The sequence below is a fragment of the Fringilla coelebs genome (assembly GCF_963513975.1).
Source record: "Fringilla coelebs genome assembly, chromosome: 19".
Classification (NCBI taxonomy): Eukaryota; Metazoa; Chordata; class Aves; order Passeriformes; family Fringillidae; genus Fringilla; species Fringilla coelebs.
Genome location: NC_140045.1, coordinates 451,668 through 479,024, shown reverse-complemented (window position 1 = coordinate 479,024; position 27,357 = coordinate 451,668). Strand labels below are relative to the sequence as shown.

Here is a 27,357-nt window from a genome sequence, read left to right as displayed (position 1 = left end):
GCACCCCCGCACCGCCCCGCCCTGGCGTGCGGGCTGGCACCGGCCCATCCTGTATGCTTCAAAGTGTGACCATTCTAATAAACAGTATTATTATTATTATTATTATTATTATTATTATTATTATTATTACAAGGATTATTATTATTATTGAAATTATTAATAAAGATTTCTTTCTTCAATCAGGGCGACTCAGGTTTTGACTGGTTGCGCGGGGCCATGGCTGCTACAGGATCTGGCTGGGCAGGGGGACACAGCCTGTGGGCAAGTGGGGAGCCCTCGGGGCCCCCAGCCTCGCCATGTTGAGGGAGCAGGGTGCTGCATGAAGAGCCCTCTCCTGGCTGGGCCTAGCCCTTCGTTCTTCAAGCCATCAGGTAATACGTTCCTGAGCCTCAGGAGCAGCAGCTCCACTGCTGGCATTGGTGTCCCTGGCAGAGCCTGCATTGTTTGGGGACAGGGCTTGGGACCCCACTGCAGGAGCGCTCGGCTGCTCCTGCCTGCTAATTGCTTGCTCACCAGACTGTGAGAAAATAATTGCTGCTATAAATTTTCTCTCCTCCTCACAAGATGCTCAGGGGAGGCAGCGTAGGCTGGTGGCACTGGGCTGGGTCCACGTTAATGAGCACAGCGGTGACCCAGGCTGGCCTGCTGCAGAGCCTGTGCTGGCAGCTCCCCACCAGGCTGAGCCCTGAGGGGGCTGTGTGCCTTGGGGTCTCAGGGCCAGTATCCCCAGCCTGTGGCAGACAGCCTGAGGTAGTGAGGGCTGCAGGAGCTGTTGGGGTTCTCGGGGCAGGTGCCCCAGTCTGGGGTCACATGTTGGGGGCCCGCACAGTGAGGGCTGAGCACAACCACAGCAGTGGGAGGAAAGGGACTCACCAGCCCCGGGTGATGAAACACAGCCCCCTGTGTGTCCCCCACCCACAGCCCACCCGCCCCATGGAGGAGACACGGCACGGGCTGCACCACAGCTGCTTTAATGCCCATCTGAGCTGGTGCCACTGCCTGGTGCGGAATAGACCAGCACGAGGCGGCCCCAGCGCTCGGGGTCCACAGGCAGCTCATCCTGCAGAACAGGCTCCACCAGCAGCTCCAGCCGGCAGGACTGCGCGGGCGCCGGCTGCGGCACCAACAGCCCCACGGCCCGGAACAGGCAGCCCTGCGCCAGCCCCAGCACCTGCGGCGCCGTCTGGCCCAGGCGGCACCGGGCACCCTGGCTCAGGACACGGAACCATCTGGCCCGGCCGGGCGGGAAGGACCAGCGCAGGGTGAGGCTGAGCGAGAGCAGCCCGGGCTCGGGGCCCTCCTGCCACCAGATCTGCGAGGCCGTCACGCTCTGCACCTGCGGCGGGGAGGCCGCCACGCTGGCCGTGTCCAGCACCTGAGAGGGAACCACAGCACTGTCAGGGTCAGGGCAGGCACCCCCCGCCTCCTCGGAACAAGGGGGGCACGGGGCAGGTGTCCCCACCAAGCAGCACAGGCACTGACCCGGAGCTCCCCGAGCAGGCAGGTGAAGGATGTCTCCTGCGGGCTGGGCTGCTGGCGGGACACAATCAGGGAGAGGTCTCGTAGGCTGCAGTCCTGCAGCTCCAGCTCATAGCACCTGAGAGGGAAGAGGCAGAGCAGGAATGGTACCAGGGAGCCCTGGCGTCCCACGGCTGCCTGTGGACACAGGATGCAGGCAGGGCACTCACCGGCTGGTCCAGCTGTGGGAGGCACGGAAGCAGGCGGTGAGCAGCTTGGCGAGGCCGGGCGGTGGTGCCGGGAGGAACCGGGGGTGGTACCGGCCATTGGGCTCTGCCGGAGGGAGCCAGGTCAGGGGTAAGGGACTGCAGCAGGTGCTCACTGCACCGGGCACGGGGGGACAGGGTTCTCACCGGGCAGGGAGGTGGGGTTGCCCTCGAAGCAGAACCCTGAGTCCCAGGTGGTGACCTCCAGTGCCACTGTGAGGTCATCAGGCTGTGGCCCCTCCAGCTTGTAGAGCAGGGTCAGGAAGATCTTGGGGGGGGCCGGCATCTGCAAAGAGAAGAGGCTGATGACCCCAAATCCACCCAGAGAGAGACAGAGAGAGAGACAGAGAGAGAGAGAGACAAAGAGAAGGTGCATCATGTTAGCTCTGCTGGGCAGTGTGGGCAGAGCCTGGGCACACTCGCCACCAGGCCCGGGGCCACACAGCTCAGGCCATGCAGGCCATGTCAGGCTGACATGGTGCCAGCCCAGTGCTGAGGAGGGGTAAAGGGCTTTGCCCCAACTCACCGGACAGCCACGCGCTCCTCGCCGGGGGGAATGATCGCCTGCAGCTGCAGGGAGCTGCCCCCACACCAGGCATCCTGCAGGTAGCAGCTGGTGCTCAGCATGCCCTGCTGCTCTGGGTACAGCGGCTGGACGTCCTGCGCGCTCAGGTCATACCAGGGCCCAGACTCTTCATCCTACAGCACAGGGAGAGCTGAGCTGGGGGAGCCAAGAGCAGGGACCTCCCTGCCCAGCCCAGCCCAGCCCAGTCTGACCAGAGCAGAGCTGTCACCCTGCACCCACCTTCCCATCCAGGAACGTGCTGATGCCCATGCCCAGGCTGAAGGAGGTGGTGAGGGGCAGTGTGCAAATGCTGTGCGTGGGCAGGTACTCTGCCAGCAAGCCCCAGAACCTGGAGGCAAAGGTGGGTGTCAAGGCAGAGACCCCTGTTACGGTCACTGCCCTGCACGGCCTCAGGTATCACCTCAGCTGGGGCAGAAAGGGGCCAGCCACAGTGTCCCTGTAGCTGTGTCCCACCGCCCCACAGCCTTCCTGAGCCAGGGCACTCCTAGCCCCGTTCCTCCCCCAACACCCGCCCTGTGAGCTGCCCTCACCTGTTCTCGTTCTGCAGGAAGTTTTCCTTGCCCAGGTGCTCATAGACCCAGCCAGGAGCGAAGATGGCTGCAGAGAGGCCATACTGGCGGATCAGGCGCAGGGACTGCAGAAACAGGCAGTGAGCAGCATGGGCCAGGGCAGGTCATCTTGTCCCCTGTCCTGTCCCCACCCCCCAGGCTCCACTGGCCCCATGGTGGGGCAGGACACCAGAGGGATGTGCTGCAGCATCTCCCTCTCCAGGGATGGCAGCACTGGGATCTTTTCATGCATGGCCAGTACTCTGGGATCCGTCACCCCTCACCAGTTCATCCCAGGTTATCAGCCCAACACAGCACAGCCCAGAAGGGCCCTCGGTGGGAGCTCAGAGCCATGTGCTGGGGGAGGTCAGGGTCACACTCTGGCCCAGCCCAGTGACACCCACCTTGTCAGTGTCGAAGCCACCACCAATGACATCCCCACGGGCAAAGACATCAACGCCGACATAGACGTCATTTAGGCGCGGACCAGCCAGCCTCTGTGTGCGCTCCAGCTGCTCCTCCTTCCAGTTGTAGTTGGTGAACAGCCCGTCACAGGCGTCAAAGAATATCCTGGGGACAAGGGGCACAGTGGCAGACGCTAAGGCCACACACGGCTTCACCAAGGGCCGTGCAGGTTGTGCCTGACCGCTGCCATGCTGGGTTTGGGGTGGGCTCGTGCCCCCCGCCCAGGGACAGTTTTGCCAGCCTCACCTATTCTGATCGTTCAGCTCGTTCTGCCACCTCAGTGTGCCATCCATCAGGACACTGTCATACCAGATCACCAGCCCTCCTGGCACGGCACTGTGCACCCGTGCCGTCAGGTCCCGCAGGAAGAGGGGCAGGTTCCCCACGGCTGCCGCCTGCCAGGAGAGAGAGAGAGACACAGGTGGGTGAGGGCACGGGGCAGGGGGCTCCCTCCCCACGGGAGCAGCAGAGGCAGGGCAGCGAGCAGGCCAGCAGGACTCACGCTCAGCGTGTTCTCGATGTTGATCAGCCAGCCGTCGAAGCGGAAGTGCTGGGCGATGCGCGCCAGCTGCTCGGCCACGGCGCCGTACGCCTCCTCCCCGCCGGCCAGGAACGCCTCGCACAGCTTCTCCCCGTCTGTCCACTCCGTGATGAATGTGCCTGCGGAGGCCAGGGCAGCGTCAGCCGCATGGCCTGGTGAATCCACCTCGCTGCTGGGGCTGCCCCAGGCCCAGCCCTGCGCCTACCCAGCACGGGGACGCTGTTCCGGTGCGCCGCGTTGGTCCAGACCACGGGCGGGATGGTGACAGTGTGGTGGCTGAAGTAGACAAAGATGTCGATGTAGCGCCAGTGGTAGAAGACATAGGGGTTGCGTGTGGCCGAGCCCTGGATGAACCTGCAGAAGGAAAAGGGTTGGGCAGTGCAGGAAGGACGCTGACAGACGCTGTGGGGCTGGGTAGGAGCCTGACTCACAGCCGTGAGCTGGGCAGAGCTGTGGCACTGAGCCACCTCCGAACATCCCAGCCTGAGCAAGGTTCCCCAAGCATTGAGCCAAACACCCCATCTCTGCTCACCTGCGGCTGAGCCGGCAGGAGACATGTCAGGCAGAAACAGAACTGCCTTGGGGTTGGAGACGTTGAGCTCCACTGTCACACCTCCCTTCCACCTTCCACCTCGCACGTACCTGTCCTCCAAGTAGCCGCCACGCATGTCGTGGCACACCAGCGTCCGGGGCCTCCTGCTCTGGAGCGGGGGCTGGCGCTTGGCCAGAGGCACGGCCGACACATTGAACTCATCGTTGCTGTTGGGCTGCCAGGCCAGCAGCTCCTCCAGACCGGTCAAGAAGAAGCTGATGGGCTCCGTGGTCTTCGTGTCAAAGTACCTTGCTGGGAACGATGGGGAGGCGGGACAGGGTCAGCGGCGAGCGCTGCCTGTGCAGCTGGGCGCAGCACCGGCACCGACACCGTCCCATCCCGGCTGGGCCGGCCCCGCTCCCGGTACTCACCCGGCAGGGGCTGCGGGCGGTCGCTGATGGTGTCGTGCAGGACAGTGGTGCCCTGGATCTCCGCCACCGGCTGCAAGCTGCCCCGGGAGGTGAGTGAGGGCCGGGCTGGGCCAGCACCGCGGCCAGCGCCCGCCGGGCCCTGCCAGCCCCGCCACCGGTCCCCATCACCGTCCCCGTCCCCATCCTGGTCCCGAGCGCGGCCTCGGCCCCGGTCCCCGCCATCCACCTCCGCCGCCGCCGCGCGGCCCGCTCCGCCTCCGCCGGCTCCTCCGCCGCGGCCCCGGCCTCGGCTCCCGTCCGCTTCCCGCGCCGCGCCGGCCCCTCCGCCGCCTCCGCCATGGCGCTGCCGCCGCCGCCGCCGCCGCCGCCGCACTGACGGTGCCGCCGCCGCCGCCACCGGGCCCGGCTCTCCCGGGGGCGCGGCCCCGGAGCTCCGCCCGCCCGGCCCGCACCGCCCCGGGCACGCCCGCCCCCGGGTGCCGTGGCGGGCTGTCCCGGGGCGGACCGCGTGTCCCGGGGCAGGGAGCGTGCCCTGGGACGGACCGCGTGTCCTGAGAATGAACGCAGGATAAATCTGAATGGATTGCGTGTCCTGGGGGAGCGCGCTGTGCCAGGACGGCAATCCGTGTGCTGGGATGCCGCCTGTGCCCGTACCCGGCCCTGCTGTGCAGTCCGGCATGGAGATGGTGCCTGGTCCCCAGGGCCAGTGCGGCCAAGGAGCTCTGCCCATGCCACGGGACAGGGCGGGGGCCCTGGGCTGATGCCCCCACCCCACAGGCACAGCAGTGAGCGGCCTGACCTGCCTCACTTGGCCCCCACCATCCACCCACTCCCCACTTGTGGGTCCGGGGCTCTTTTTAAGGTCATCCTGAGTCCCCCCAGCCTGGTCCCCTCCCTCCTGTGCTTGGGGTGCTGGTTTCCAGCTGCAGCCCGGCTCAGCCCAGCCATGGACCTGCCAACCCAGACCCTGACACCTGGCTTCACCTCGGACCTTTCTCCTCTCCATGGATGTGCCAGATAACCTGCACTCCTGAAAACCCTGCCACCCTTCCCAACCTGTCCTGTTCCCAGGCGGACAGTTCTGTCACTGCAGCTCCTGGCCCTTGGGGCCCAGCTGGCCCGTGCAGTGCCTGGCACAGGTCTCCCGGCTCTCCAGGGACAGATTGCTCTGCGCTCTCACCCCCAGCTCAGCAGCACCATGACAGCCCTCAGCTCTCGGGGAGCCCCTGCACCCCAGGAGCAGAACCTTGCCCGGAGCCCCTCGGGGCCTCCCCATACACAAAGCCAGACGACACTGAGGGTACGAGCAAGGCTGGAAATGTGAGGTGTTTAATGTGGCACGAGCAGAACGGGGGGCTCAGCATGCTGGCCCATGCTGCTGCTGCATCTAACAAACATGAGGCCTGGCCAGCAGATAACCTAAGGGAAGAGGAAGTGGCTGAGGCCAAGGCCCCACGCCCAGGGCTGCCGGTGGGGAGAGAGCCCTTCCTGAGCAGAGGCTGCGGCGAGCAGCAACGGAACCTGCAAAGGGAACTGACACAACCCACTCCCCGCAGGGGGACCCAGCCCCCCACTGCAACATCTGCACCAGGGAAGGAGGGAGGGAGGGCCCTCAGTGGTTTATTGCCTTTCTGGATGGTGCTGAGCACTTCCTGCCCATTCCGGCCGGGGAGCAGGGCTGTGCCGGGGAGGGGAGCATGGCACGGTGCAGGTGTCTGCGCTGCCTCGCACCAGGGCGCCAGCGGTCACACTGTCCTGCTGTGCCAGCTCAGCCAGGGCCACAACAGGCTGAGCCTGGCGCACCCAGCTCTGGAGCAGGGAGAGGGGGTGAGCTCCCTGCCCGCCCCAGGTGAGCAGCTGCTTCCTGGTCACCAATGTGGCAGGGGCTTACAGTTGCTCCAACTCTCCCAGGTGTGTCTGGTTAGCCTCGAGGTGCTGGAGTGAGGGAACTCGCACACCGGTGCAGCTGCTGGGGGTAGTGGCGCTAGGGTGACTAACAGCATAATGGGGGTGGCACTGCTGGGGTGAGAGGGACAGGGGCTTCTTGGCCACCTGGCCTGGCACAGCAGGAGTGGGGGGCCTGGTGCTCAGGGGTCCCCACTGTACTTGATGAGGTGGCCGCTGAAGGTGATGTAGGTGTCGTACTCGTCGCTGAAGACGGCGTTCTCACGCTCACCCTTGTAGAGCCGCACCCAGACCTCGTCCTGCTCCTTCAGCTCCAGCATGACGCTCTGGCTCTGCATGATGCTGCGGTCGCTCACCTGGGCGTAGAGGATCACCACCTCCGCCCCGTTGCGCATGATGTGCAGGTACGTCTCCTTCTGGTTCCAGGTGTGCACGTTGAGGCTGAAGTAGTAGATCCCGGGGATGTAGCAGTAGAACTTGCCCGTGAACATGTTGAAGTGGTCGTAGAGGTTGACAAACTCGGTGTCAAAGATGAGGGTCTGGTAGTAGTCGTTGCTGTGCAGGGGCTTCTTGCGGCCCACGGAGAAGGCGGCGTAGTGGCTCTTGCAGCGCTCCCCGGGGGCGCCCATGCTGCCCTTCTGTCCCTTGGGCCCCACGTGGCCCCTGCTGCCAGCCACCCCCGTCTTGCCGAACTTGCCCTGCATGCCACGCTCACCACGCTCCCCCTTCTCTCCTGGGCAGAGAGAGTTGGGATAGTTGGGCTGTCAGGCAAGGGCCTGGGTGCTGGACCCAGCACCCCGAAAGCCCCTTCCCCAGAAGCGGATGGAGGGAGGAGGCACCCACCAGTCCTGCCCCTGCCCCTCCCCAGGCTCTGATGCTGCTGCCCAGAAGCCACCAGAGCAGGGGCTGCTCACACCCCAGTGTGGCTCCTGCCCTGTCTGAGCAGGGCACAGGACCACTGACACCCCCCCAGTTTCTCATTCCCAGTCTGTGCAGGAGCTGCCACCGTGAGCCCAGCTCAGCCCTGGACCTGGGGCAATGCTGGCAGCGCAGCCTGGGGTCCTGCCAGCCCTCACCTTTCAGGATGGTCATGTTGATCTGAGGCACGGGCTGGTACTGGGGGTAGAAGCGCTTTTCGGGTTGGGGGCAGCAGCGGACACAGCGGGGCTGTGGGGGCAGCCCCTCCTGGGCACCATCAGCCTTCTGCTCCTGCGTGGCCCTGGCAAGGCAGCAAGCAAAGCACAGCAGAAGCTACGGGGGGGCAGGGGCCCTCGGCAGTGCCAGGGCTGCCCTGGCCCCGCTGCAGAGCACCCTGGCTCTGGGGTCCCCTCACCTGGCAGCTTGGTGCTGGGATGGGGCCTCACTGGGGTCTGTCCACCATCGCTGGTCAGGCATGGAGCTGCTCTGACTCCCCACAGAGCAGGGCAGCAGGAAGACCAGCAGGACACCGTGCACCCACAGCCCCTCCATGCCTTGGCAGTGCCCTGTGAGGTGCCAGGGACAGCTGAGAGGGACAGGAATGAGGAGACTCCCAGCCCAGCCATGGCCCGAGCTGTCCTGGGACAGGACCTGTGCACTGCACAGGCCCCGGGTTCTGGCTGGGCTATGGGACAGTGTCACCCCAGCGAGCACCCGTGGAGACCCACACTGGAGCAGTTAGGGGGCTCTGGGCTCTGTGCAGCCCCTGAACCCTGGCGCATACTGCAGATGGAATTACCTCAGGAGCTGAGAGTGGAGCAGAGCAGCAGCCTCTGAGCGGGCCAAGTCCTGGACCAAGTGCTGCTGCTCCTGCTCAGGCTGGCTTCAGCTGCCTCCCATGGGCGCCCAAAAGCAGCAATTTGGGGATGTCAGCACCTGAAAAATTACAGCGAGCTCCGTGGGGCAAATGTCAGGGCACAGCCCTGCCTGGGTGTGGGACCCCAGCCGGGCCCAGAGAGGGCATCTGCACCCCACTCCTGCCAGGGGCTCCTGTGCCCTGGGGGCTGCCAGCCCAAGGGATTGCAAGGGGACAACACCCACTCCTCCAGAAAGGGGGATGTGGGCTGGCAGCCCTATCTGGGAGCTGGCTGAAACCCTTCTGACAGCCCACACCCTGTCTGGGGCCAAATCTAATATTTGCAGTGGTGGTGGCACTGTGGCCCAGCCCGGGCGCTTGGAGACCCCTCCCTCTATTATCAGAAGCGTATCTGCTGGAGACGTGGGCCCGGGCACGCAGCACCTCGCCCTTTGGCCCGGTGGCACCAGAACAGCCTTGACCAAACAGGGGTGGGCATCCCGCGGCAGCAGGCTCCGAGCCGGGACGGGGACGGCCGCTGCCCAGGCTCCTATCTCGGCCAGGTGCCTCCCTGGGTGGGGACATGGGTGTGGCCTTGGCCGTAGTCCCCTCCCAAAGCCCGCCCGGCCGCGCTCCGCCGGGGCCCCGGAGCGCCGGTCCCGGGGCGCAAAGCGCCGTCTCAGCCCCGTGTTCTGCGGCTCAGCCAGGCCATGACGGATTTTGGGGCAGAATCCTGTGGTTTTGGCGAGCGCCTGCTCACAGCCGGTGGTCGGTGGCCGTTGCCATTGTCCCCAGGTGCGGGGTCCGAGGCACCACTTGTGCTCCCGCAGCGGGTGCGGAGGGCGTCCGAGGCCGGGGGCGGATGCCTGGATTGTGAGTCACTGGAGCTGGGAAGGGGCGGAGGGATTGGGAAAGGCTCCAAAGGGCTTTTCCTGCTGCTCGAACCCTCTGCCAAGGGCCTGGCCCCGGCACACACTTCTCGGTGCCCCTGTCCCTCACTCCGTTGTCTTGCCAGGTGTGGAGGGAGAAGCAGACCCACGGATAGAGCGTGGGGGAGGCCAGCCAGGGCCAGGTGAGCAGGTGTCACCAGGGCAGCCTTGGCCCTGGCTCTGCCCAGCCTGCCTGGCCTCTAGCTGTGCCAGATGTGCAGCGCTGAGCGCAGCACGGAGCGTGCCGGGGTTTGGGAAGCAGCCTGTGGCTTTCCCTCAGCTCTGGGACCGTCACACCAGGCATTCCTCTGGGACCTGGAGCAGGCTCGGCCCTGGGGAGAACGCAGCGCGAGGAGAAACCCTTCGGCAGGAAGTTCCCATGGTGGCAGGCAGTGCTTCCCAGGCTGTCGGGAACAGAGGGAGTGTGCGGTGCTCGCAGGGGGCTGCCAGCAGCACACAGGGATGGCTGGGCCCCCAGCGTGCCCCCGGCACCCTGCAGGTGTGCTGGGCGTCGTGTGCCCACCTGCGCACGGGCACACACAGCCCTGCCAGGGACACGCGTTTTCCCTCGGGGTTGGCTGCTCTCCAGGAGCAGTCAGAGATTTAAACTCAGTGGCTGCAGGAGCCTCGGGACTGCAAGTCAAAACATCCCAAAATACCTTCCAGATGGAGAGGAAGACTAGGATGGAATGGAGCAAACCCCAGGGGAGGGATGAGGGGCTCGGGGCAGCGTGGAGGCAGCAGCACCTGCACTCTCTCTCTGTTTAGGGTGGTGGATACAAACTTCCCTGCACAGCGGCCAGAACCACTGTGTCCCCGGGGTCATGCTGGTGGGCCAGGTCCCCCGTGTGCTGCTGCAGACGCTGGAACGCTTGCAGAGCCCTTTTTTCCCTGGAGCAGGGCAGACCCAGCAGGCAGCAGGGTGGGGGCTGCATGGGGCAGGTGTGGGGAAGGAGCACGGGGTAGTGCAGCCCTCCAGCTCTTGTAGCACCAGCAAGACATTGTGCTGGGGACCCCAACAGCGACTGTGGCCCCCAAAGAGGTGCCGAAGGTGGCCCAGCGGATGTTTGATGTGTTTGTAGCCAAGGGGTTTTTGGGAACGCAGCCGGGGCAGGGCTGGGGGGGATCTGTGTCCTCCAGAGTCGCGGTGGGTCGGGCTGTGCCCCCAGACTACTGTGAGGCTCAGCCGTGCGGTCCCCACCCTTCCCTCTCAGGCAGGGCAGGGGCCTCGCTCGGCTGGGGGGGCTCCGGGACCGGCCCCCCTGGCTGGGCGTGTGCCCGGACACCCGAGCGCTCGGCGAGGCGGAGCCGCCTGCCGGTGCCTCGGCAGCGCCCGCAGATGGGAGCACGGCCCCTTGCAGCTCCGGGGGCGATCGGCAGGCCTCCCAAAGCTGCCCCTCACCTACCTCCGGGGCACGGCTTCTCCCTCTCGGCGCTGCCTTTGCTGCCCTAGGGCATCGCCCGGGCCAGCGCAGAGCCTGCCCGCGGCCCGCTGCTGCCTCCCGCTCCGGAGCCGCCTCTGCTCGCCCGGCCCGGGCGGAAATACACTTTTGGGAAGCGCAGGAGGCAGCGAGGCACGGGACGAGGCTCGCAGCCCTCCCCCGCCAGATGTGCGCCCGCGGCTGCCTTAACCATGGTGCTCCCGGGACCGGCCGCCCCAGCCGTTCGTGCTCCGGGGCCGCCGCACCGGGAGCGCTCCCCGGAGCTTCCGCGGGGCCCGGGATGCCGGAGGGTGCGGCTGGCCCCGGCGCAGGACCCTGCCCCGTGCCGGCGGCGGCGAGGCCGTTGCCAGCCCCGCGGGCACCGCGGCCAGCACAGCCCCACCGGGCTGCAGCCCTTGACAGCCGGACACGCACACGGGTCCCAAGGCGCGGGGCTGGGTCTGCCCCGTTCCCCATCCCGAGTGGCGGCGGGACACAGGGGGCAACCGGGACAAGGACAGAATGCGTTGCGGGCAGGAGCAGGGCAGCGCGGCGGTCATGCCCGCTGAGCAGCCGGGCTGTGCCCACCCCGCAGAGCCGACTCGGCCCCCGCACTGCCCCCGCCGCTGGGCTCCAGCCGCCGGTGCGCGGCGCCCGACTCCGGCGGGCCCTGCTCAGCGCGGACCACAGCTCCCGGCAGGCCCCGCGGCACAGCGGGCGGAGCGGCGGGGGCGCGGCGGCGCGCGGTGTCTCCTGGGAGTTGTAGTTTCTGCGCCAGACGGGGCTGTCGGCCAGGCGCGGCGGCGGCGCGCGGGGCCGCCGGGAGCTGTAGGCGGCGGCGGCGGCGGCTGCGCGCGGGGGAGGCGGCGCCGCGGTGAGCGGGGACACGGGTGGGGGGCGCCGGGCCGGGCCGGGCCGCTCGGCGGGGGTCCGTACCGGACGGGGGCTTCGTGCACCTCGAGCAGCCTGCCCGGGCGGCAGCGGCGGGCTCCTCGGGGCTGTGCTCCGCGTGGAGGTCCCGGGGACGCGGGAGACCTCAGGGCCCCGCTCAGACCGGGCGGTGCCCCGGCAGCTCGGCCGGGGAGGGGGCGCGGGGGTCCCCAGGGCGCGCCCGGCGCAGGCGGCCAGTGCCCCTGTCCTTAGAGGGGCGTTCCGTGTCCCTACCCGCGGGTCCCCGTGTCCCTGCCCGGGGGTGCCCGTGATCGTGCCCCGCCGTTCCGAGGGCTCCCCGTGGCCGTGCTCAGAGCGGGCTGCAAGCGCGGTGGGGCTCAGCGCACCGAGGGGATCCCCGGGGCTCTGCGAGGCCCAGGTTCCGGGATCCCGGCGGGACGAGAGGCGCTCCCGTGCCCCCGGCGAGGGCTCCGTGCCTGTGCCGCAGCTCCCCTGCCCGGGCCGGCCCCCCGCGCTCAATGCCGCCTCTGTTCGCCAGCCCGCCTGCTGAAAGGCACATTGAGACCCTGCGGCATGGGCCCTTGGTGGAAGCCCTGCGGTGGCGGCTGGGGGTCTCTGCCCCGGGGTGGGGGTCTCTGCCCCGGGCTGCATGACACGGGTTGAGCACGGCTCCAGTCCAGTGGTGGCTGCTTGTCCGGAGCGCCTGTCTGCGGGAGTCCGGGGTGCTGCCACGTCCCCCGTGCTGCAGGGAGGGACGTGGCACCGAGGGGCACTGCTGGCACCCCGGACCCGTGGGTGGACACAGCCTGGGGTGGGCTCACGTTGCTCACGTGTGGAGGACACGCTGTGAGCCTGGGCAGGGTTGAGGGCATCCCGTGTCTGTGAGGCTGGGCAGGTCAGGGTGTGTGTCCCTTGCGCACTGCGCTTCCTGCTCAGGTGTTGGCATCCTGCTTGGGCGGAGCTGCCACGTGTCCCTGTGTGGCTTGGGGACAGGCTCACGGCATCAGTGGGGTCGGTTCTCAGGGCCATGGGAGCTGGGCCAGGCTGCTCCACTACTCTGGAGGCAGCAAGGGTCATCCTTGCCACCCAAGAGGAACCCACGTCCTCCCAGGACCATGTGGGGACGTGCTCCAGGACACTGTGACACGGAGCTCACCTTGGGCCAGGTGCCTCAGCTTGCCGCCTGAGCTGCAGTGACCATGGCGCAGATAGAGCTGCCAGGCAGGTCATGCAATCCTGCCAACATGCTGGGGCTCCTGGTCAGGGGGCGCAGAGGGAGCCAGGTGAGAGGGGCTGAGGGTGGTTCCAGCAGCAAACAGACCCTGGGCATGGTGGCTCTTACCTGCATGAGGTGGGAGCACCTTCTGCTGCAGGAGAGGGGAGGGGCCCCTCGTGGCTGTGTTCTGCTGTGCCCTGAGCTCAGTCAGCACCAAATCCAGCTCTTTGACCTTCTCCCTCCCCTCTATCCAGCAGGTTCTGCTCGCCCCCTGTCTGATGCCAGTCCCGCCCTGCCATGAGTCTATGAGCCCGCTGCGGATCAGCGTGGGTGGTCTGCCCGTGCTCGCGTCCATGACCAAGGGTGCCGACCCGCGCTTCCGACTGCGCTGGAAGGCCATCGTGCTGTCCTCGGCCTGCGTGGGGCTCCTGCTGCTGCTGCTCTGCCTGCACCGCTCCTCCCCAGCACGGCATGGCCCCCCCAGCCCTCGCACCTGGCAGCTCGGCCCGCGGGCAGGGGAGCGCTACAACGACACCTACCCGCTGTCCCCGCCGCAGAGGAACCCCGAGGGCGTGCGCTACCGCATCGGCCTCATCGCCGACCTGGACACGCAGTCCCGCGGCTCCCAGGAGCACACCTGGTTCAGTTACCTGAAGAAGGGCTACCTGGTACTGTCAGACAGTGGGGACAGAGTGACGGTGGAGTGGGACAAGGATGAGAGCACGTTGCAGTCCCACCTGGCTGAGAAGGGCCGGGGCATGGAGCTCTCGGAGCTGGTGGTTTTCAACGGGAAGCTGTACGCGGTGGACGACCGGACAGGTGTGGTCTACCAGATCGAGGGCAACAAGGTGGTGCCGTGGGTGATCCTCCCAGATGGGGACGGCACTGTGGGCAAAGGTGAGCTCCTGCCCTGCCCTGAGAAGCCCATGGCTCTTTTTACCTTGCTGGGGTGGGGTGTACCTTTCTTGTGACCTCTGAGCCTGGCCAAGAGAGGGCAATTCCTGCCCAGAGACCAGCTGGCTGCGTGGGGGACACTGTGCCCAGCACCGGGCTCAGGGGTGAAGGGTGTGGGGTATGTGGGACAGTCTGATGGCCACGTGCTGACTGAACCCCCCTCGTGCCTTTCTTTCCACCACAGGCTTCAAGGCGGAGTGGCTGGCAGTGAAGGATGAGCACCTGTATGTGGGAGGACTGGGCAAGGAGTGGACCACCACGACAGGGGAGGTGGTGAACGAGAACCCCCAGTGGGTGAAGGTCATTGGCTACAAGGGTGACGTGAGCCACGAGAACTGGGTGACAAATTACAACACGCTGAGGGCTGCGGCAGGGATCCGGCCCCCAGGTATGGAGCAACCTCCTGCACCCCATATCCCACTCTCTTGATGGCTCCAGAGCCATACAGTCGCCCTCCCTAGGGATACTGGCACTGGTGGAGATTTAAAGGCTGCTAGAGGCCAGAGATCTCCCCTTGTCCTGGTCCTTTTCCTCTGTTGCCTGTGCCAGGAGCAGCTGAAGGGTGGCTCAGCTGGCACTGGGCCTGGCAGCTGTGCCCCTGGGCAGAGTGGGATGTGCTGGCTGCCCCTGCCTGGCTCTGGGAGGAACTGGGGGGCTGCTGCCAGGCAGTGGGGCAGGAGCAGGTGGAAGAGTTCACAGGGGATGCCTGTGCGGGCTGTGGGGTGTTTTGGAGGGGATGGGGAGGGTCCTGCCCCAGCGTGGCTGTGGCCTGCGTGGTCACACTGCCCTTCCTGCCCAGGGTACCTGATCCACGAGTCGGCCTCGTGGAGCGACACGCTGCAGCGCTGGTTCTTCCTGCCGCGCCGTGCCAGCCACGAGCGCTACAGCGAGCGGGCGGACGAGCGGCGGGGCACCAACCTGCTGCTCAGCTCCACCCAGGACTTCGGGCACGTCACCGTGGGCCGCGTGGGCGACGTGGTTCCCACCCACGGCTTCTCCTCCTTCAAGTTCATCCCGAACACAGACGACCAGATCATCGTGGCGCTGAAATCGGAGGAGGACAGCGGCAAGATCTCCAGCTACATCATGGCCTTCACGCTGGACGGGCGCTTCCTCCTGCCCGAGACCAGGATTGGCAGTGTCAAGTACGAGGGCATTGAGTTTATTTAACAGACATCTGGACCCAGCAGAGGCGTGTGGGCAGGCCCTGCTAGCCTGCTCCTAGCCCGGGGTCGGTGAGGGATGTCAGGCAGCGCCCCCAGCTCTGTCCTTGGCCCTGGGCTCTCCTGTAAAATGTTGACTGAGCTGCAGCAGGTGTGGTGCGAGTGTTTCGGCAGTGGCACCTGGTGGCAAGGGACCGCCACCACAGGGTGCTCCCGGCCCCGGGACAGCGTCCAGGTCCTGAGTGCTGGAGCCTGGGCAGGCCCCGGTGCAGCCCTTAGCGCCCAGCCCTGAATTGCGACAGAACCATCTGTGGTGGCTCGGTGGCTCTGGTGACGTCCATGCTCTGGGGCTGCAGCTGAGCCCCAGCTCGACAGCTGTGCCTTGTGTGCCGTGGGGCTCCCTGGGTGGAGTGGGGTGTGCAGCCAGAAAGGGTCAGACTGGGGGGATTTCATCAGGCTTTTTCTTCAGAAGCTGGATTTCCTTCCCTTTTCCCATAAGCTGGGTGAGGTGGTGGCTGGGGTGACGGGTGACCTGTTCCAGAGAAAAGTCTCACATGGGAGGGGACAGTGCCTGTGTCCCTCTGCTCCTGTAACCACGGGGGATGCAGCAGTTCCCTCACCACTGTGGCTCCAGCACAGTGGCTGTGCCTGTGGGGCAGGGGATGTGGGTGATGGGGCCACCAGCTGTGGCCAGATGTAAAGTGGGCCCATCCTGGTGCCATTCCCAGGCCACACCCTGAGAGGTGTGTGTGTGCCCTGGCTGTCTGTCTTCTCCAAGCCCTGGCTGCACACGGCTCTGACCACAGAAATGCTTCCAGTCCCAGAACTGTCAGCCCTGGGAAGAGCTGAGCCCTGGGCAGGAGCTGCACGGAGCTGGCGACAGTGCAGCCATGCTGTGCAAGGGCTGCCATGCCGGTGCAGGAGCAGAGCCAGGAGCTGCAGCTCTGCTTCCCAGAGTTTGCAGCAGCCCAGGGCTTTGGCCAAGGAGCCCTCCCCACGCTTGCCAGCATGTTGTGAAATTGCTGCCCCAGCCTGTGGCCCCCAGGAGGAACTTGTGTGGTTTCAGAAGCCACAAGTGTCAAAGGGGCATTTGGTGGCCCCAGGGCCCTCCTGACCCTCTGACCAAGGGGGCTGTGGCTCCTGGCCTGCCCAGGCTGACCTCGCTCAGACCTGCCCAGGTGACAGGGCAGGATATCCTCACGCCAGGACCGCTGTTTGGCTCTGTGCTGTCCCCACTTTGGTCCCCTTTAACTCTGCCCTTAGGGCAGGTCTGCTAGCAGGTAGGGCTTCAGAGAGCTGGGCCTGGCCACTGTGGTTTGGGGGCCCCTGGTGCCCCCTGTATCCTCTGCCATGCCCTGGCACTGCTCTGCTGTGGAGTCCAGCTGTGCACAGGGAGGGAGGGGGCCTGTTGGGGCAGCAGTCAGGCTGTGGTTGGGTGGAAGGATCCGCAGAGGGGCTGTGGCCCTCCCAAGAACCCAGCCAGGCTGCTCCCCCCACCCTGTTTACAGTGTCAGCACCTCTGTGAGCCATGCAGAGCTGCAGGCCAGACATGTGTTTTCATTTAGCCCAGACAATGACTCGGCCAGTGCTGGGCTGCGCTCGTCTCTAGACAGGACCTGTCCCCAGTGCTGCAGACAGGCCTGGCTTTGGCCCCTGCACGTGGCCTGGGGATTGTGCAGCACCTGGCCCAGGGCACCCAGGGTGCATTTGCAGCCCACATTGGGCGCCAGCTGGCCACAGTCCATGCTGGCCACTCGACCGTCACTGGCACTTGGCAATCCCTGCTGGCCTCAGTCACCCTCCTGGCCTCACTCACCCTCCCAGCCCAGCACTGGCAGCTCCACAGCAGCTGTTGTGGCCCCAGGGCTGTGCCGGAGGCTGTCCCTGCTACCTGGTCCCTTCTTGTCCCCTGGGCCGGAGCACCCCTGGCCCCTGCCCTGAGCAGCAGCACCAGGGCCTCAGGCAGCTGGGCCAGCAGGAGTCCTGCTGCTGCTGGAGCCTCTGCAGACCGTGGGCCCTCAATCTCCAGGTGTCATCTAGCACCCAGCACTGTCAGTGCTGTCACCTCCCACGTGTTCCCTGCAGGCTCAGGCAGGGTTTGGGCCAGGTCCAGCTGCCCAGTTTTGCTGTTTCTTCTCATCCTGGAGGTTGAGCATCTCTGTTACCTCCCTCTACTGTGTGTATCCATGGCAGTGCTGTGCAGGAGGCTGGCTCAGGAGCATGTTTTGTGGCTGTGGCTGTCCTGCCAACACGTGCCCATGACACCTGGCCCAGCTGTGCTCAAAAGCTGTGGCCCTGGCTGCTCTGCTGGGACCAAGGCACTGCTGGGGACACGGAGCCCTCTCAGCAGCCAGCCAGGCACAGAGTGCAGATACAGTGACAGCAGCAGCATCCTGACACCCCCGTGGTGACACAGCGAGTGGGTTTGGACTGGGATGGACTCTTTTTCCCATGTTAGATGGTATAGAGCAGTGTTTTGGATTTGTGCTGGGAACAGTGTTGATAACAGGGATGTTTTCATTACTGCTGAGCAGCATTTGCACAGCTTGAGGCCTGTTCTCTTCATCCCACTAGTGAGGGGCTGGGGGGCACAAGGACTTGGGAGGGGACACAGAACAGCTGACCCAAGGGATATTCCACACTGTATGGAATCACACTCGATGTATAGAGCTGGGGGAAGGAGGAGGAATGGGGGAACATTTGGACTGATGGTGTTTGTCGTCCCAAATCACCGTCATGTGCTGGAGCCCAGCCGCCCTGGGGATGGGGAGCACCTGCCTGCCATGGCGAGGGGTGAAAGAATTCCCTGCTTTGCTTTGCTTGTGTGTGGCTTTTGCTTCAGCTTCATCTCAGCCAGCAGTTTTCTCACTTTCCCCTTCCCAGTTCTCTCACCACCCAGCTGGGAAGAATGAACCAAAAGCAGCTGGGGGCTGAGCTGCCCACCGGGGTTAAACCCCATCTGCATCCAGGATAGACGCAAGGTGGGTTTTTGGAGCTGTGCTCCAGGACAGGAGCTGCTGCCATGGGGAGAGGCCTGAGGCCTGGGGCACCCGACCCCCAGAGGGAGCAGGAAGCAGGCAGGGGAGCTCGGGTGTGGGACAAGCTGGGATGGAGGGGCCGAAGGTGGGGAGGGAGTCCCGGGCACAGCCAGAGCTGCCGCCTGTCCGGCCATCCGCCGCTCTGCTCGGCGGGGGCGGGGGCAGCTACGGCGCGGGGCTTTGGGCTCCGTGGGCGGGGGTCCGGGAGCGATGGGGCCGGGGGCGGGCGGGATGCGCCGGGGCGGGGGCGGCCGGTGCCCGCGGCGGGGGCCGTGCCGGGGCGGGGGCAGCGGTCGCGGCGGAGCCGCATCCCGCGGAGGGCGGGCGCAGCCGGGCTGGCCCCGCGCCACGCGGAGGAGGAGCAGCAGATCCCCGGAGCACGTTAAAGAGCGAGGCCGAGCGCGGCGGGGAGGAAGCGAACGGCTCCGCGAAGGCAACGGAGCGGCGGCCGCAGAGCGCCCGCCCCGGCCGGACCCAAGTTCCCGGCGGCGGCTCGGCCGGGCCCGGCGGAGCGTGCGGGATCGGGGCCGGGTGGCCGCGCCCGCAGCCCCGCACCATGCCCGCCGCGCTGCCCAGCCTGCTGGCCTGGCTGGCGGTGCTGCTGCTCGGCAGGGCCCGCCCGGCCGACGCCTGCAGCTGCTCGCCCATCCACCCGCAACAGGCCTTCTGCAACGCCGACGTAGGTGAGCGCCGCGGGGAACCCCGCCCCGAGCCCCCCGAGCCCCCGCCCGGCCCCGCCCGCGACAACTTCGCGGCGGGGGAAGCACCGGAAAGTTGGCGCGGGGCGGGCGGGGAGCGGGCAGAGCCCCCCGAGCCCCGGCACCTGCCCGCAGCGCCCGCCCGGCCCGGGGGTGTGTCGGCGGGCGCGGATGCGCGGCCGGGCGCGGTCCGTCCGTGCGGGCTGTGCCCGTCCCGCCCCGCGCCTCCTCCCGCCGTCCCGGGGGGGTCCCGCGCCCGGCCGCGCTCCCGGGGGCGCCTCCGCCGCCGCGAGGGGCGACCGGAGCGCGGCTACGCCGGGGCCGGGTCCCCACTGGCCGCCCCCCGTGAATGACACGGGTGGGCCCGGCCTCCCCCGGCTCTGGTGCCACCGCGAGGTACGTGGCAGCACGGGGCTGGGGCCCGGACGCGACCGGGACCCTCCGAGTGCGGCCACGGCACCGGCCCGGAGCCCGGAGGAGCCCCTGTCCCCGGCAGCCGCCGCCACGGCTCGGTCACCCCTGTCTGCGCCTTATTTCCAGGCATTTCCTTTCCCCCGTCCCACTTTGTTCGGCTTGGATGCTGCTGAAAGGGAGGGCTTGGCAGCGCCGGGATCTGGATTCCTCTTTCTATGAATAATGCCCTTATTAAATTTTAACATATGAACCCAACAGGCCGGCCCCAGTTCCCGGCGCTTTCCTTTGCGGGCCCGTTCCCAGGCTCAGCTGGAGAGGTAACATTCCCAAACACTGAGGCAGCCCCAACCTCTGGATAGCCCTGCCCTGTCCCCTGCTCCACATCCAGGATGTTCCTCACGGGCGTCTCTTCCAGACCCCACTCCCAGCGTCTTCCGTGAGGGCAACTCCCACAGCACTTGGCTGCTGCCTCGGGTGCCCAGCCTCGCCACGAGGCGTGCTGGGGACAGGGAGGTTTTGAGACAAAATGGAGCACTGGGTTTTGGTATCTGCTGCTGGAGCTGGTGTCCCTGGCGCACAGGATGCCCTGTGCCTGCTCGGGCAGTGCGGCTGTGGCTTCCCATCACGCTGCTGTCAGGATCAGCTTTCGGGGCACTTGTGACTCACTGCCCGTCGTGGGGTGCCGGCTCAGCCCTGACTCAGCTGCTGAGTCACTGTCTGTCTTGGCGGCCCTGGCTGTCTGCACCGTCCCTGGCAGGGCACTGCTGAGCTGAGCTGAGCTCTGCTCCCCAGCCGCCCCGCTGCCCTCAGCAGGTGCCCATCCTGCCAGCCCTGGGGCCCATCCTGCCGAGGCAGTGCACTCCCAGCCGCACTGCCGGCAGCGCTGGCACCTTCTGGCTCCCAGCCCAAGTCGCTTGTGCAGCTCATCTGTATCAAATGTGCTTCGTGTGGGCCTAAGTGAAAACGGTGCTGGGCTTGGCGACAGAGCGGGGCACAGCCTGGGATGGTCCTGTGTGCCCTGGCCTTTTGCTGCTGCTGATCTTCTCCCGGGATGCTCTCTGGAGTTGGGATGTTCCTCATCCCAGCAGGTGTGTGGAGCCCAGGGAGAACCTGGGTCCCCGGTGCTGCTGGGACCTTTCCCAGCTGCTGTGGCTGAGGGAGCTGTGTTCAGGCTGGGCCCTTAACAGAAACGTGGTGGTGTGGGGATGGCTGATGTCCTGCGCTGCTGGGTGGGTGCACCCGAGGTGAAGGGACCCCAAGGCTCATGCTCAACCCTCAGTAAGGGGTATCAGGCTGAGCACAGTGTGGGGTCCTGGCCCTGGGCCCTGGGATCTGCTCTCCATGGCGTGGGCAGCGCCTGCCACATCCCCATGGCCCCTCTGGCCTTGCACCTGCCCCTGCACTCGCTCTGCTGTGCAGGGACTGGGGCTGCCACAGCCCAGAGCTGCACTTCCTGCTGTGCAAGGGCAGGCAGATGCAGCTCTGCATTGGGTGGGGGGAGCCTGAGGGGCTGGGGGTCTTAGAGGGGCTAGGGTTGTGTCACTGGTGGCTCATCATGAGATGAGCAGGGCATTTCTGCAGGGCCCAAGGGCTTGGGGCTGCCCCATCCACCATCCCTCACTGGGGCTGTGCCCTGCTGGGCTCTGCTGGGCTGCTCTGCTGCAGGAGATGCTCAGCTGCCCAGCGGTGCCACAGCAGGACACGCAGCTCCTGCTGTATCTCCTCTGGAGCAGCGCGGGGGTGACGCTGAGCCCTTCCAGGCAAAGCTGCGGCTTTGCCCCTGCCAGGCAGCAGGCGGTGGCTGGGGCAGGGGAGAGCAGGGCTCGGTGCAGCTGGGCCGGGGGCAGCTGGATTGCACCGATCCCAGTCGTCCCGGGGCTGGGTTCCTCGGGACGGGCACGGTGATGAGTGTGGGGGCTGTCAGCAGCCAGCAGGGACCGGGCAGAGGAGGGGATTTGCGGGGGCGTGGTGGGAGCTGTCCCCGCGGGGGTGCAGCTGCCCGCAAGCCCCGCCGAGCCTGGCGGGGCCGGTGCCCGGTGCCCGGTGCCGCCCTGCCGAGCGCGGCAGCCGAGCCCTCCCGTGCGGCTGGCGCAGAGGGGCCGTGGGCTGACGCGGGGGCTGCCGCTGATTGGGCTCCATCCCGCTCCCGTCAGCGGCCGGGATGACGCACGCGGCCACGGCAGCGCTCAGCCCGTGGCTCCCGCGCAGGCCGGCGGGCGAGCGGGACCGGCATTCTGCCGCCCGCCGCCCCGCGGGCACCGCTGGGCACCGGGGAGTCTGCACGGCCTCCGCTTCCCCCCGCTGCCCTGCTGAGCCCTGCGTGCCTGCAGCCTCAGCATCCTCACCCCGCTGTGCCGGGGCGGGCACCGGGATGCCAGCAAGCCCCTGGGCGGTGGCTGTTGCCCTTGCGCCGGGCAGGGCTGGGTGCAGGAATCCTCCCAGGGTGGTTAGCTATCTCCCCAGCTCCGCCGGCCTCCAGCAGGGCTGGAGTGACCGCGGGGCTGCCCTCGCCATGGGGTCAGGTGCCTGGGCCGGCAGTGCCAGGCAGGCAGCAGGCAGCGCTGGCACTGGCAGCCAGCCCCTCTGCTGCCAGCAGCCCTGGAGAAGGGAGCTTTGTTCTGCGGGCATCCAGCCCAGCAGTGGCCCCTGCTGTCCGTGGGCACTGGCGCTTCCCAGGCAGCTGGGTGCGTGTGGGCAGCGTGGCTCGGTGGGGTTTGGGGTGGCAGAGCAGAGGAAGGGGCAGCTATTCTGCAAGTCTTGGGCCAGAAGGGGGGTCCCATGGCCAAGGGTCCTTGTGCTGCCCTTCTTCCCACAGGGCACAGGCGAGCACAGTGGTGCCCTGAGGTGGGATAGCTCCACATGGGGCCAGGGAGCACAAAACCCAACACTGGCAAGCCCAGAGAGACAAACCTGGTGTTTTGTGGCACTGGATGACTCTATGTGTACCCAAGTGATGCTGGTGGCAGAGGGCAGCAAGGGGACCTGCTTACCTTGCAGGGTCTCAGTCCCTGGAGGGTCCAGAGTCCTCACTGTGGGGAGGCCACAGTGGCAGCCCTGGGCACCCACCCAGGAGATGTCTGCAGTGGGGGTCCCACTCTGCCAGGGGACCCTCTGCTCCCACGGAGCACCTTCTTACTTGGCCTGCCTGGGGAAGGAGCGTTTCCAGCATTTCCCTGGTCCAAGTTGGCAAGCCAGTGCCAACTGTGTGCAGCGCCTGCCGTGCACCCCAGGAGCCAGAGAGCCTTGGCTCATTTCACAGAGGGTCTGGCCTCCAAACCTGGCTGGTGGTTGCCCACGTTGGCAGCAGGAGTGGTGGGTGACAAGGCCAGTGGGGGCACTGGCATTTGTGGAGGTCTGACTACCGGTTCTTGGGCACCTGGGGGTTTCCTCCATTCCTCGCCCAGCCTCCCCATCCCAGGCTCTCCTCAGGGCTCCCTCCGCTGCCCTGGCTCCTGGCGGGCGTGGAGCAGCTTGGCTGCGCTGCGGGGTCTTGGCGGGGAAAGCACAGCACAGTCGTCCCCTCCACAAAGCCGCACTGTTCAGAACAAATCCACCCAGAATCGGGCTGCATTTTTGTCAAGTGATTCATCAGCACGTGAATGGAAAAGGCTGGAGCCCACTGAACCAGCAACCATTCCCCGCACGGGAGCCGGCACTGGCTGCACCCGAGTTACACGGGCGGTGCGCGGGGCTGGCCTCAGGGGAGACGCGGTGGCCGCGGGGCGAGGGGTGGCTGTGTCTGCGGTGATCCCAGCTCACTGCTGACACAGGAGTGGGCGCTGTCCCCAGGCACGGCTGAGGTGCTGCCCCTGTGGCTGGACGGCCCAGCCCTTCCCAAGGGATGGGAGCAGTTGGGAAAGCCCCCAGTGCAGCCATTGCTTCCCCCAGCCCCGCACAGAACGAGTGCTGCCGGTGACTGGGGATGGCCATTTTGGGAAACCTCTCCCCTAGTCCCTGCTCATGTTGGTGCCACTGTCACCTTTCCAGAGTAAACTCTGTTGGCACTTGCTGGTGCCCACGTGGGGCCATGCCCCCCTGACCTTCAGCTTAAATAGCCTGCCTGCGTGCCCCCTCAGCCCATGGTATTTATAGAGTGTGGTCAGATTCCCTCTCCTGGCCATGCCAGGTGGGAAAGATCCTCTGTGCCAGGCAGTGGGTGACCTCTGCATGTCCCTGGCTGCTCCCAGCCCAGCACCCTTCAGTGGGGACATGAACTAGGATGAACTCCATGAGAATGCCCAGCTCCCTGTTCCCTGCCCCACAGTGCTCGGGGGGCTGGCAGGGCAGGGGGAGCCCTGCAGGGTGGGGGCTGGCAGGGCAGTGGGAGCCCTTCCCTTGGATGGGGGTACCTCTGGGAAAGCACGGAGCCCTGCCAGCCACTGCCCTGCAGCCAGGCCCCCTCCACCCTCTGAGTGCTGAGCAGGAGCCCTAGCTTTGGCACTGCCACTGTCCCCTTCACCATCAGCGTCCCTGGTGCTGCCTGGGAGCTTCAGTCCCCGCACTGGTGGAAGGAGCTGGGCACAACTGGGGGCTGCAGGTCCCAGTGCAAGGACCCAGGCACCGTGCCCAGCATGAGCCAGCCCGATGTCACAGCCGGTGAGTAAGGTTGAGCTGGCTGCCCGCCCTGCCCGCTGGCCCCTGCAGGTCACTGCCACGTGCCGAGCCCTCACATGCCAGAGCACACATCCTGGGCTGTGGCAGCAGCATGACCGCAGGGACCCTGCCACAGCAGAGCTGTCCCCTGTCTCACCGTGCCATGGCCTCACCAGCCCTGGGACCAGGTGATCCTGTTGTGAACTTTTCCTAATCACCTGCCTTGAGGCTGCTGCTGCAATGCTGTTGGTAACTGTCCTGCACGTGCTAGAGCCCTTTAGGGACAGCAGGACACTCACCAAGGGGGCAGCCAGGCAGGCAGTGGGGTCTGCTGCAGGCAGTAGTCCCCTGTGAGGGTGGGAGACACTGTGAGATGCAGGGGCTGAGTGGGACTGGTCACCCCCTTACCTCACCTCTCCCTTCCAGTGATCCGAGCCAAGGCCGTCTCTGCAAAGGAGGTGGATTCGGGGAACGACATATACGGGAATCCAATCAAACGCATCCAGTATGAAATCAAGCAGATCAAGGTAATGGGGCTCATCATCGGGTCAGGAGGCTGGGGCCATGGGGTGGCCCTTCACCGCCACTCATGCCCCACTCTGCTCCCCAGATGTTCAAGGGCCCCGACCAGGACATAGAGTTCATCTACACGGCTCCATCCACTGCCGTGTGCGGCCGGCTGCTGGACACCGGCGGGAAGAAGGAGTATCTCATCGCAGGTGAGCACTGCGGGGACGCGGGGGACACTCGGGGGGCATTGGGACACTGCTGGCTCGGATGCCCCGTGTGCCCTGCAAGATGCCTGATGTGTGCCTGCTCCCTGGGCACATTCTCCCCTTGCCCCTCCTGCTCCTGCCGCCAGCCCTCGGGGAACCCCCTGGCTGTGTCCTGGCTGTGCTCGGCAGCCCCGAGCCATGGTGGGGGCAGCTGGGGACAAGCCTCTGCTCGCCAGTCACCAGGGACAGGGCACAGTGAGGGGCCCCAGGCACCATAAGTCAGCGTGGGCTCCTGAGGCCCTGGGCAACCCCCTTGAGTGCTCTGTCTGGCCTCTCCCCAGGGAAGTCAGAGGGCAATGGCAAGATGCACATCACGCTCTGTGACTTGGTGTCCACCTGGGACTCGCTGACCCCAACCCAGAAGAAGAGCCTAAACCAGCGGTACCAGATGGGCTGCGAGTGCAAGGTGAGCAACGAGGCTGCCTCCCACATGCCCCATGCCCCACACCAGGGAGGGTCTGCAGCCCCCAGCCAGGGGTGGGCTCCACAGTGGGATGTTCTTCCCCGTCCTTCATGGGTGACGTTGTGCAGGGTCACAGCACGTGGCTGGGCAGACAGGAAGGGCAGCCCTGCCTCTGTCTTCCTCTGGCTGGGAACCGAGGCCAGCCCTGCGACTGGCAACCAGGGTTCCCCAGTTCCCTGCATTGGGGTTGCATCCCCACCGTGCCCCACAGGGCAGGGTCAGCCTGGCATCCCCGTCCAGAGCTGGGGGTGGACGAAGCACAGCATGCTGCTTCCCCTGGCCTTGTGCCTCCTCGGGTTGTGGTGGGTGACAGTCTCTGTTACGCACAGATCTCGCGCTGCCTCTCCATCCCCTGCTTCGTCTCCTCCTCGGATGAGTGTCTGTGGACAGACTGGGCGATGGAGAAGAACAACGTGGATGGGCGGCAGGCGAAGCACTACGCCTGCATCAAGAGGAGCGACGGCTCATGCGCCTGGTACCGCGGCATGGCCCCCCCCAAGCAAGAGTTTCTCGACATCGAGGACCCCTAAGCCAAACGAGCGCATTCCAGTAGCCAGTAGAAAAAACCTGCGAGATGTTAGACTGGTCCACGCTGATATCAAATCCTGGAGACAGCATGAAAATCCACTCGGCTGCAGGGGGCCCCGGTGGCTGCCACCCGTGTGTGGGGGCCAGGGCCAGGGACCTGCTCTGTTGCAGGCTCCTGGCAGCCCGCAGCTGCACTGGGCATCCTTCGCTCGTGGCAGGGCTGAGCAGGGTGTGGGGACCTCCCTGCCAGGGTCACAATCCCCCAGCCATGCTCAGCTCTGGCAGCTGTGAAGGAATCAAGCCCTTGTGAGTGGTGGGAGCTGCCCAGGCTGCGTAGCAGGTCTACCAGTGCCCCGCTGCGGGAGCCTCCCCCACAGCTCCAGATACACAGCCCTCCCCACCACAGCACCTGGCAACCCTGCTGTACCACTCCCCCCAGCACCTACCTCTCCCTTTGGGGTGCCAGAAGGGTACCCCTCTGGGCAGGGGCTCTGGGGGGCTTTACCATGGGGCACGGCCTCCAGCAAGGGGCTCCGTGCCCTTCACAGGGCCAGACGACTCCTGCCCAGGTGCCTGATCCCAGAAAGCTGGAGGGGCATGTTAGCATATCTGGGGTGACCCCTGACATACACCCCTGCACTGCTGCCTCTCTCTCCACATGGTCCTTTCTCCAGGGGTCTCTGTTCCCCTGCAACCTCCTACAGATCCTTCTGCAGATGCCACCATTGGACAGGCTCGACCTGGAACCCTTGGCAGGGCACCAGGGGCCGGAGCTCTGGCTGCATGGGCACAGGGTGTCCATCATCGCCTCGTGCAGATCGGGGCCATGCCGTGGCCCTCAGCACCACTGCAGCCAGGCAAGCTCCCTTCTCTGCGGTGTGAGAGTGGAGCCTGGAACTGGCAGCAGGGCACTGCAGGAGAACCTGTCCCTCCGGTGACCGCCTCACACCCCTCGGCCCTGAGTTCTCTGAGCCATCCCCGTGCCACAGCGATGCTGGCGTGTGCCACGGAGCTGCTGTGGCACTGGCACGTGCACCCATGGCTTTGGGAGCGTGCCGGGAATGCTCCCTGCAGCCCTGTGCCCGTGGGGTTTTCATGCTGTGCGTCCCTGTAAGGTTTGAGATGTCGTACTGGACCAGTCTGGGCAATTTCAACATATTAAAGAGAAAAATTAAAAAGAAAGAAAAAGAAAAAAAAACCCCAAACTTTACTCAGTCCCGACCGCGCATCCCGGGCGCTCTGTATGGCTGTACCCGTTGTGCTCCTGTCGCTGCTGCTCCTCTGTCTTTGACTTCAATATCGCCACTTGTTTTGCCGCCGGCTCTGTCGTCCCTGTGCCGTGATTTCCGTCTCCTCGTCCGGCGCTGGAGCCGCCCCGGTACCCGCAGAGGGTCCGTGCCGGGAGCTCCAGAGCGAGGGGGAAGAGGGCGGGGACGCTGCTCCGGTTCGGCCCTGCGGCGGCTCGGCCGGGATCCCCTCAGACCCCTCCGGACCCCCGGCCTCCGCCGCCCCTGCTCAGCAGCGGAGAGAAGCGAACCCCGCGGGGCCGCCGGAGGGAAGGGAACGGGACAGGGAGGGGAAGAGCTGCCGCGGGCCCACCTTCGGATGCGGGCGGGATCCGGCGGGACCGGGAGCGGGACCGGGCGGGGCCGTGACTCAGGGGGCGAGGGCGGGCGCGGGGCGCGGCCGGGGTACCGCATGGTGGCCGGTCCGCGTGGAAACGTCCCCTGGTGGGACCGTCCGCTGTGGGCGCGGCGTTACCGGCCG

At 66.3% G+C, this 27,357-nt stretch overlaps 4 protein-coding genes across 7 annotated transcripts; 2 read left to right on the top strand and 2 right to left on the bottom strand.

The window, feature by feature from the left end:
* Nucleotides 1–970: 970 nt before the first annotated feature.
* Nucleotides 971–5,178, bottom strand: ENGASE (endo-beta-N-acetylglucosaminidase; the record flags this gene model as incomplete). The annotated part of the gene is made up of 14 exons (XM_084218427.1): nt 5,054–5,178; nt 4,828–4,904; nt 4,507–4,708; nt 4,070–4,218; nt 3,826–3,983; nt 3,570–3,718; nt 3,263–3,428; nt 2,841–2,944; nt 2,530–2,638; nt 2,251–2,423; nt 1,872–2,026; nt 1,689–1,791; nt 1,483–1,597; nt 971–1,375 (listed from the first exon to the last, which is right to left on the bottom strand). Exons 1-14 carry the CDS (start codon nt 5,164–5,166, stop codon nt 971–973), a joined length of 2,178 nt encoding a protein of 725 aa, XP_084074553.1. The 5' UTR covers nt 5,167–5,178.
* Nucleotides 5,179–6,146: 968 nt separating this feature from the next.
* C1QTNF1 (C1q and TNF related 1) lies at nt 6,147–10,970 on the bottom strand. 3 transcript variants are annotated; one of them, XM_084218720.1, is made up of 6 exons: nt 10,842–10,963; nt 9,751–9,839; nt 8,450–8,586; nt 8,066–8,216; nt 7,809–7,951; nt 6,147–7,465 (listed from the first exon to the last, which is right to left on the bottom strand). In XM_084218720.1, the coding sequence occupies exons 4-6, from the start codon at nt 8,200–8,202 to the stop codon at nt 6,915–6,917; spliced, it is 831 nt and encodes a 276-aa protein (XP_084074846.1). In that variant the 5' UTR covers nt 8,203–8,216; nt 8,450–8,586; nt 9,751–9,839; nt 10,842–10,963; the 3' UTR covers nt 6,147–6,914. The 3 variants fall into 3 exon arrangements, with proteins under 3 accessions (XP_084074846.1, XP_084074845.1, XP_084074844.1); XM_084218719.1 differs by lacking the exon at nt 9,751–9,839 and having other exon boundaries at nt 8,066–8,236; nt 10,842–10,970; XM_084218718.1 differs by lacking the exon at nt 9,751–9,839 and having other exon boundaries at nt 10,842–10,970.
* A 677-nt stretch (nt 10,971–11,647) lies between these two features.
* On the top strand, nt 11,648–15,234 carry CANT1 (calcium activated nucleotidase 1). 2 transcript variants are annotated; one of them, XM_084218639.1, is made up of 4 exons: nt 11,648–11,730; nt 13,221–13,860; nt 14,102–14,305; nt 14,717–15,234. In XM_084218639.1, exons 2-4 carry the CDS (start codon nt 13,242–13,244, stop codon nt 15,085–15,087), a joined length of 1,194 nt encoding a protein of 397 aa, XP_084074765.1. In that variant the 5' UTR covers nt 11,648–11,730; nt 13,221–13,241; the 3' UTR covers nt 15,088–15,234. The 2 variants fall into 2 exon arrangements, with proteins under 2 accessions (XP_084074765.1, XP_084074764.1); XM_084218638.1 differs by having other exon boundaries at nt 11,680–11,730; nt 13,218–13,860.
* A 3,253-nt stretch (nt 15,235–18,487) lies between these two features.
* Nucleotides 18,488–27,309, top strand: TIMP2 (TIMP metallopeptidase inhibitor 2). Its single transcript, XM_084218573.1, has 5 exons — nt 18,488–18,801; nt 24,250–24,350; nt 24,434–24,542; nt 24,881–25,005; nt 25,392–27,309. Exons 1-5 carry the CDS (start codon nt 18,675–18,677, stop codon nt 25,590–25,592), a joined length of 663 nt encoding a protein of 220 aa, XP_084074699.1. The 5' UTR covers nt 18,488–18,674; the 3' UTR covers nt 25,593–27,309.
* Nucleotides 27,310–27,357: the final 48 nt, after the last annotated feature.

Coding starts and splice junctions, on each gene's coding strand:
- CANT1 (XM_084218639.1), top strand. CDS start 13,242: ATGCCAGTCCCGCCCTGCCATGAGTCTATGAGCCCGCTGCGGATCAGC. Junction 13,861..14,101: donor GGACGGCACTGTGGGCAAAG/GTGAGCTCCTGC, acceptor TTTCCACCACAG/GCTTCAAGGCGGAGTGGCTG. Junction 14,306..14,716: donor GGCAGGGATCCGGCCCCCAG/GTATGGAGCAAC, acceptor CTTCCTGCCCAG/GGTACCTGATCCACGAGTCG.
- C1QTNF1 (XM_084218719.1), bottom strand. CDS start 8,202: ATGGAGGGGCTGTGGGTGCACGGTGTCCTGCTGGTCTTCCTGCTGCCC. Junction 7,952..8,065: donor TCCCAGCACCAAGCTGCCAG/GTGAGGGGACCC, acceptor CTGCCTTGCCAG/GGCCACGCAGGAGCAGAAGG. Junction 7,466..7,808: donor CAACATGACCATCCTGAAAG/GTGAGGGCTGGC, acceptor CTCTCTGCCCAG/GAGAGAAGGGGGAGCGTGGT.
- TIMP2 (XM_084218573.1), top strand. CDS start 18,675: ATGCCCGCCGCGCTGCCCAGCCTGCTGGCCTGGCTGGCGGTGCTGCTG. Junction 18,802..24,249: donor CTTCTGCAACGCCGACGTAG/GTGAGCGCCGCG, acceptor TCTCCCTTCCAG/TGATCCGAGCCAAGGCCGTC. Junction 24,351..24,433: donor ATGAAATCAAGCAGATCAAG/GTAATGGGGCTC, acceptor TCTGCTCCCCAG/ATGTTCAAGGGCCCCGACCA.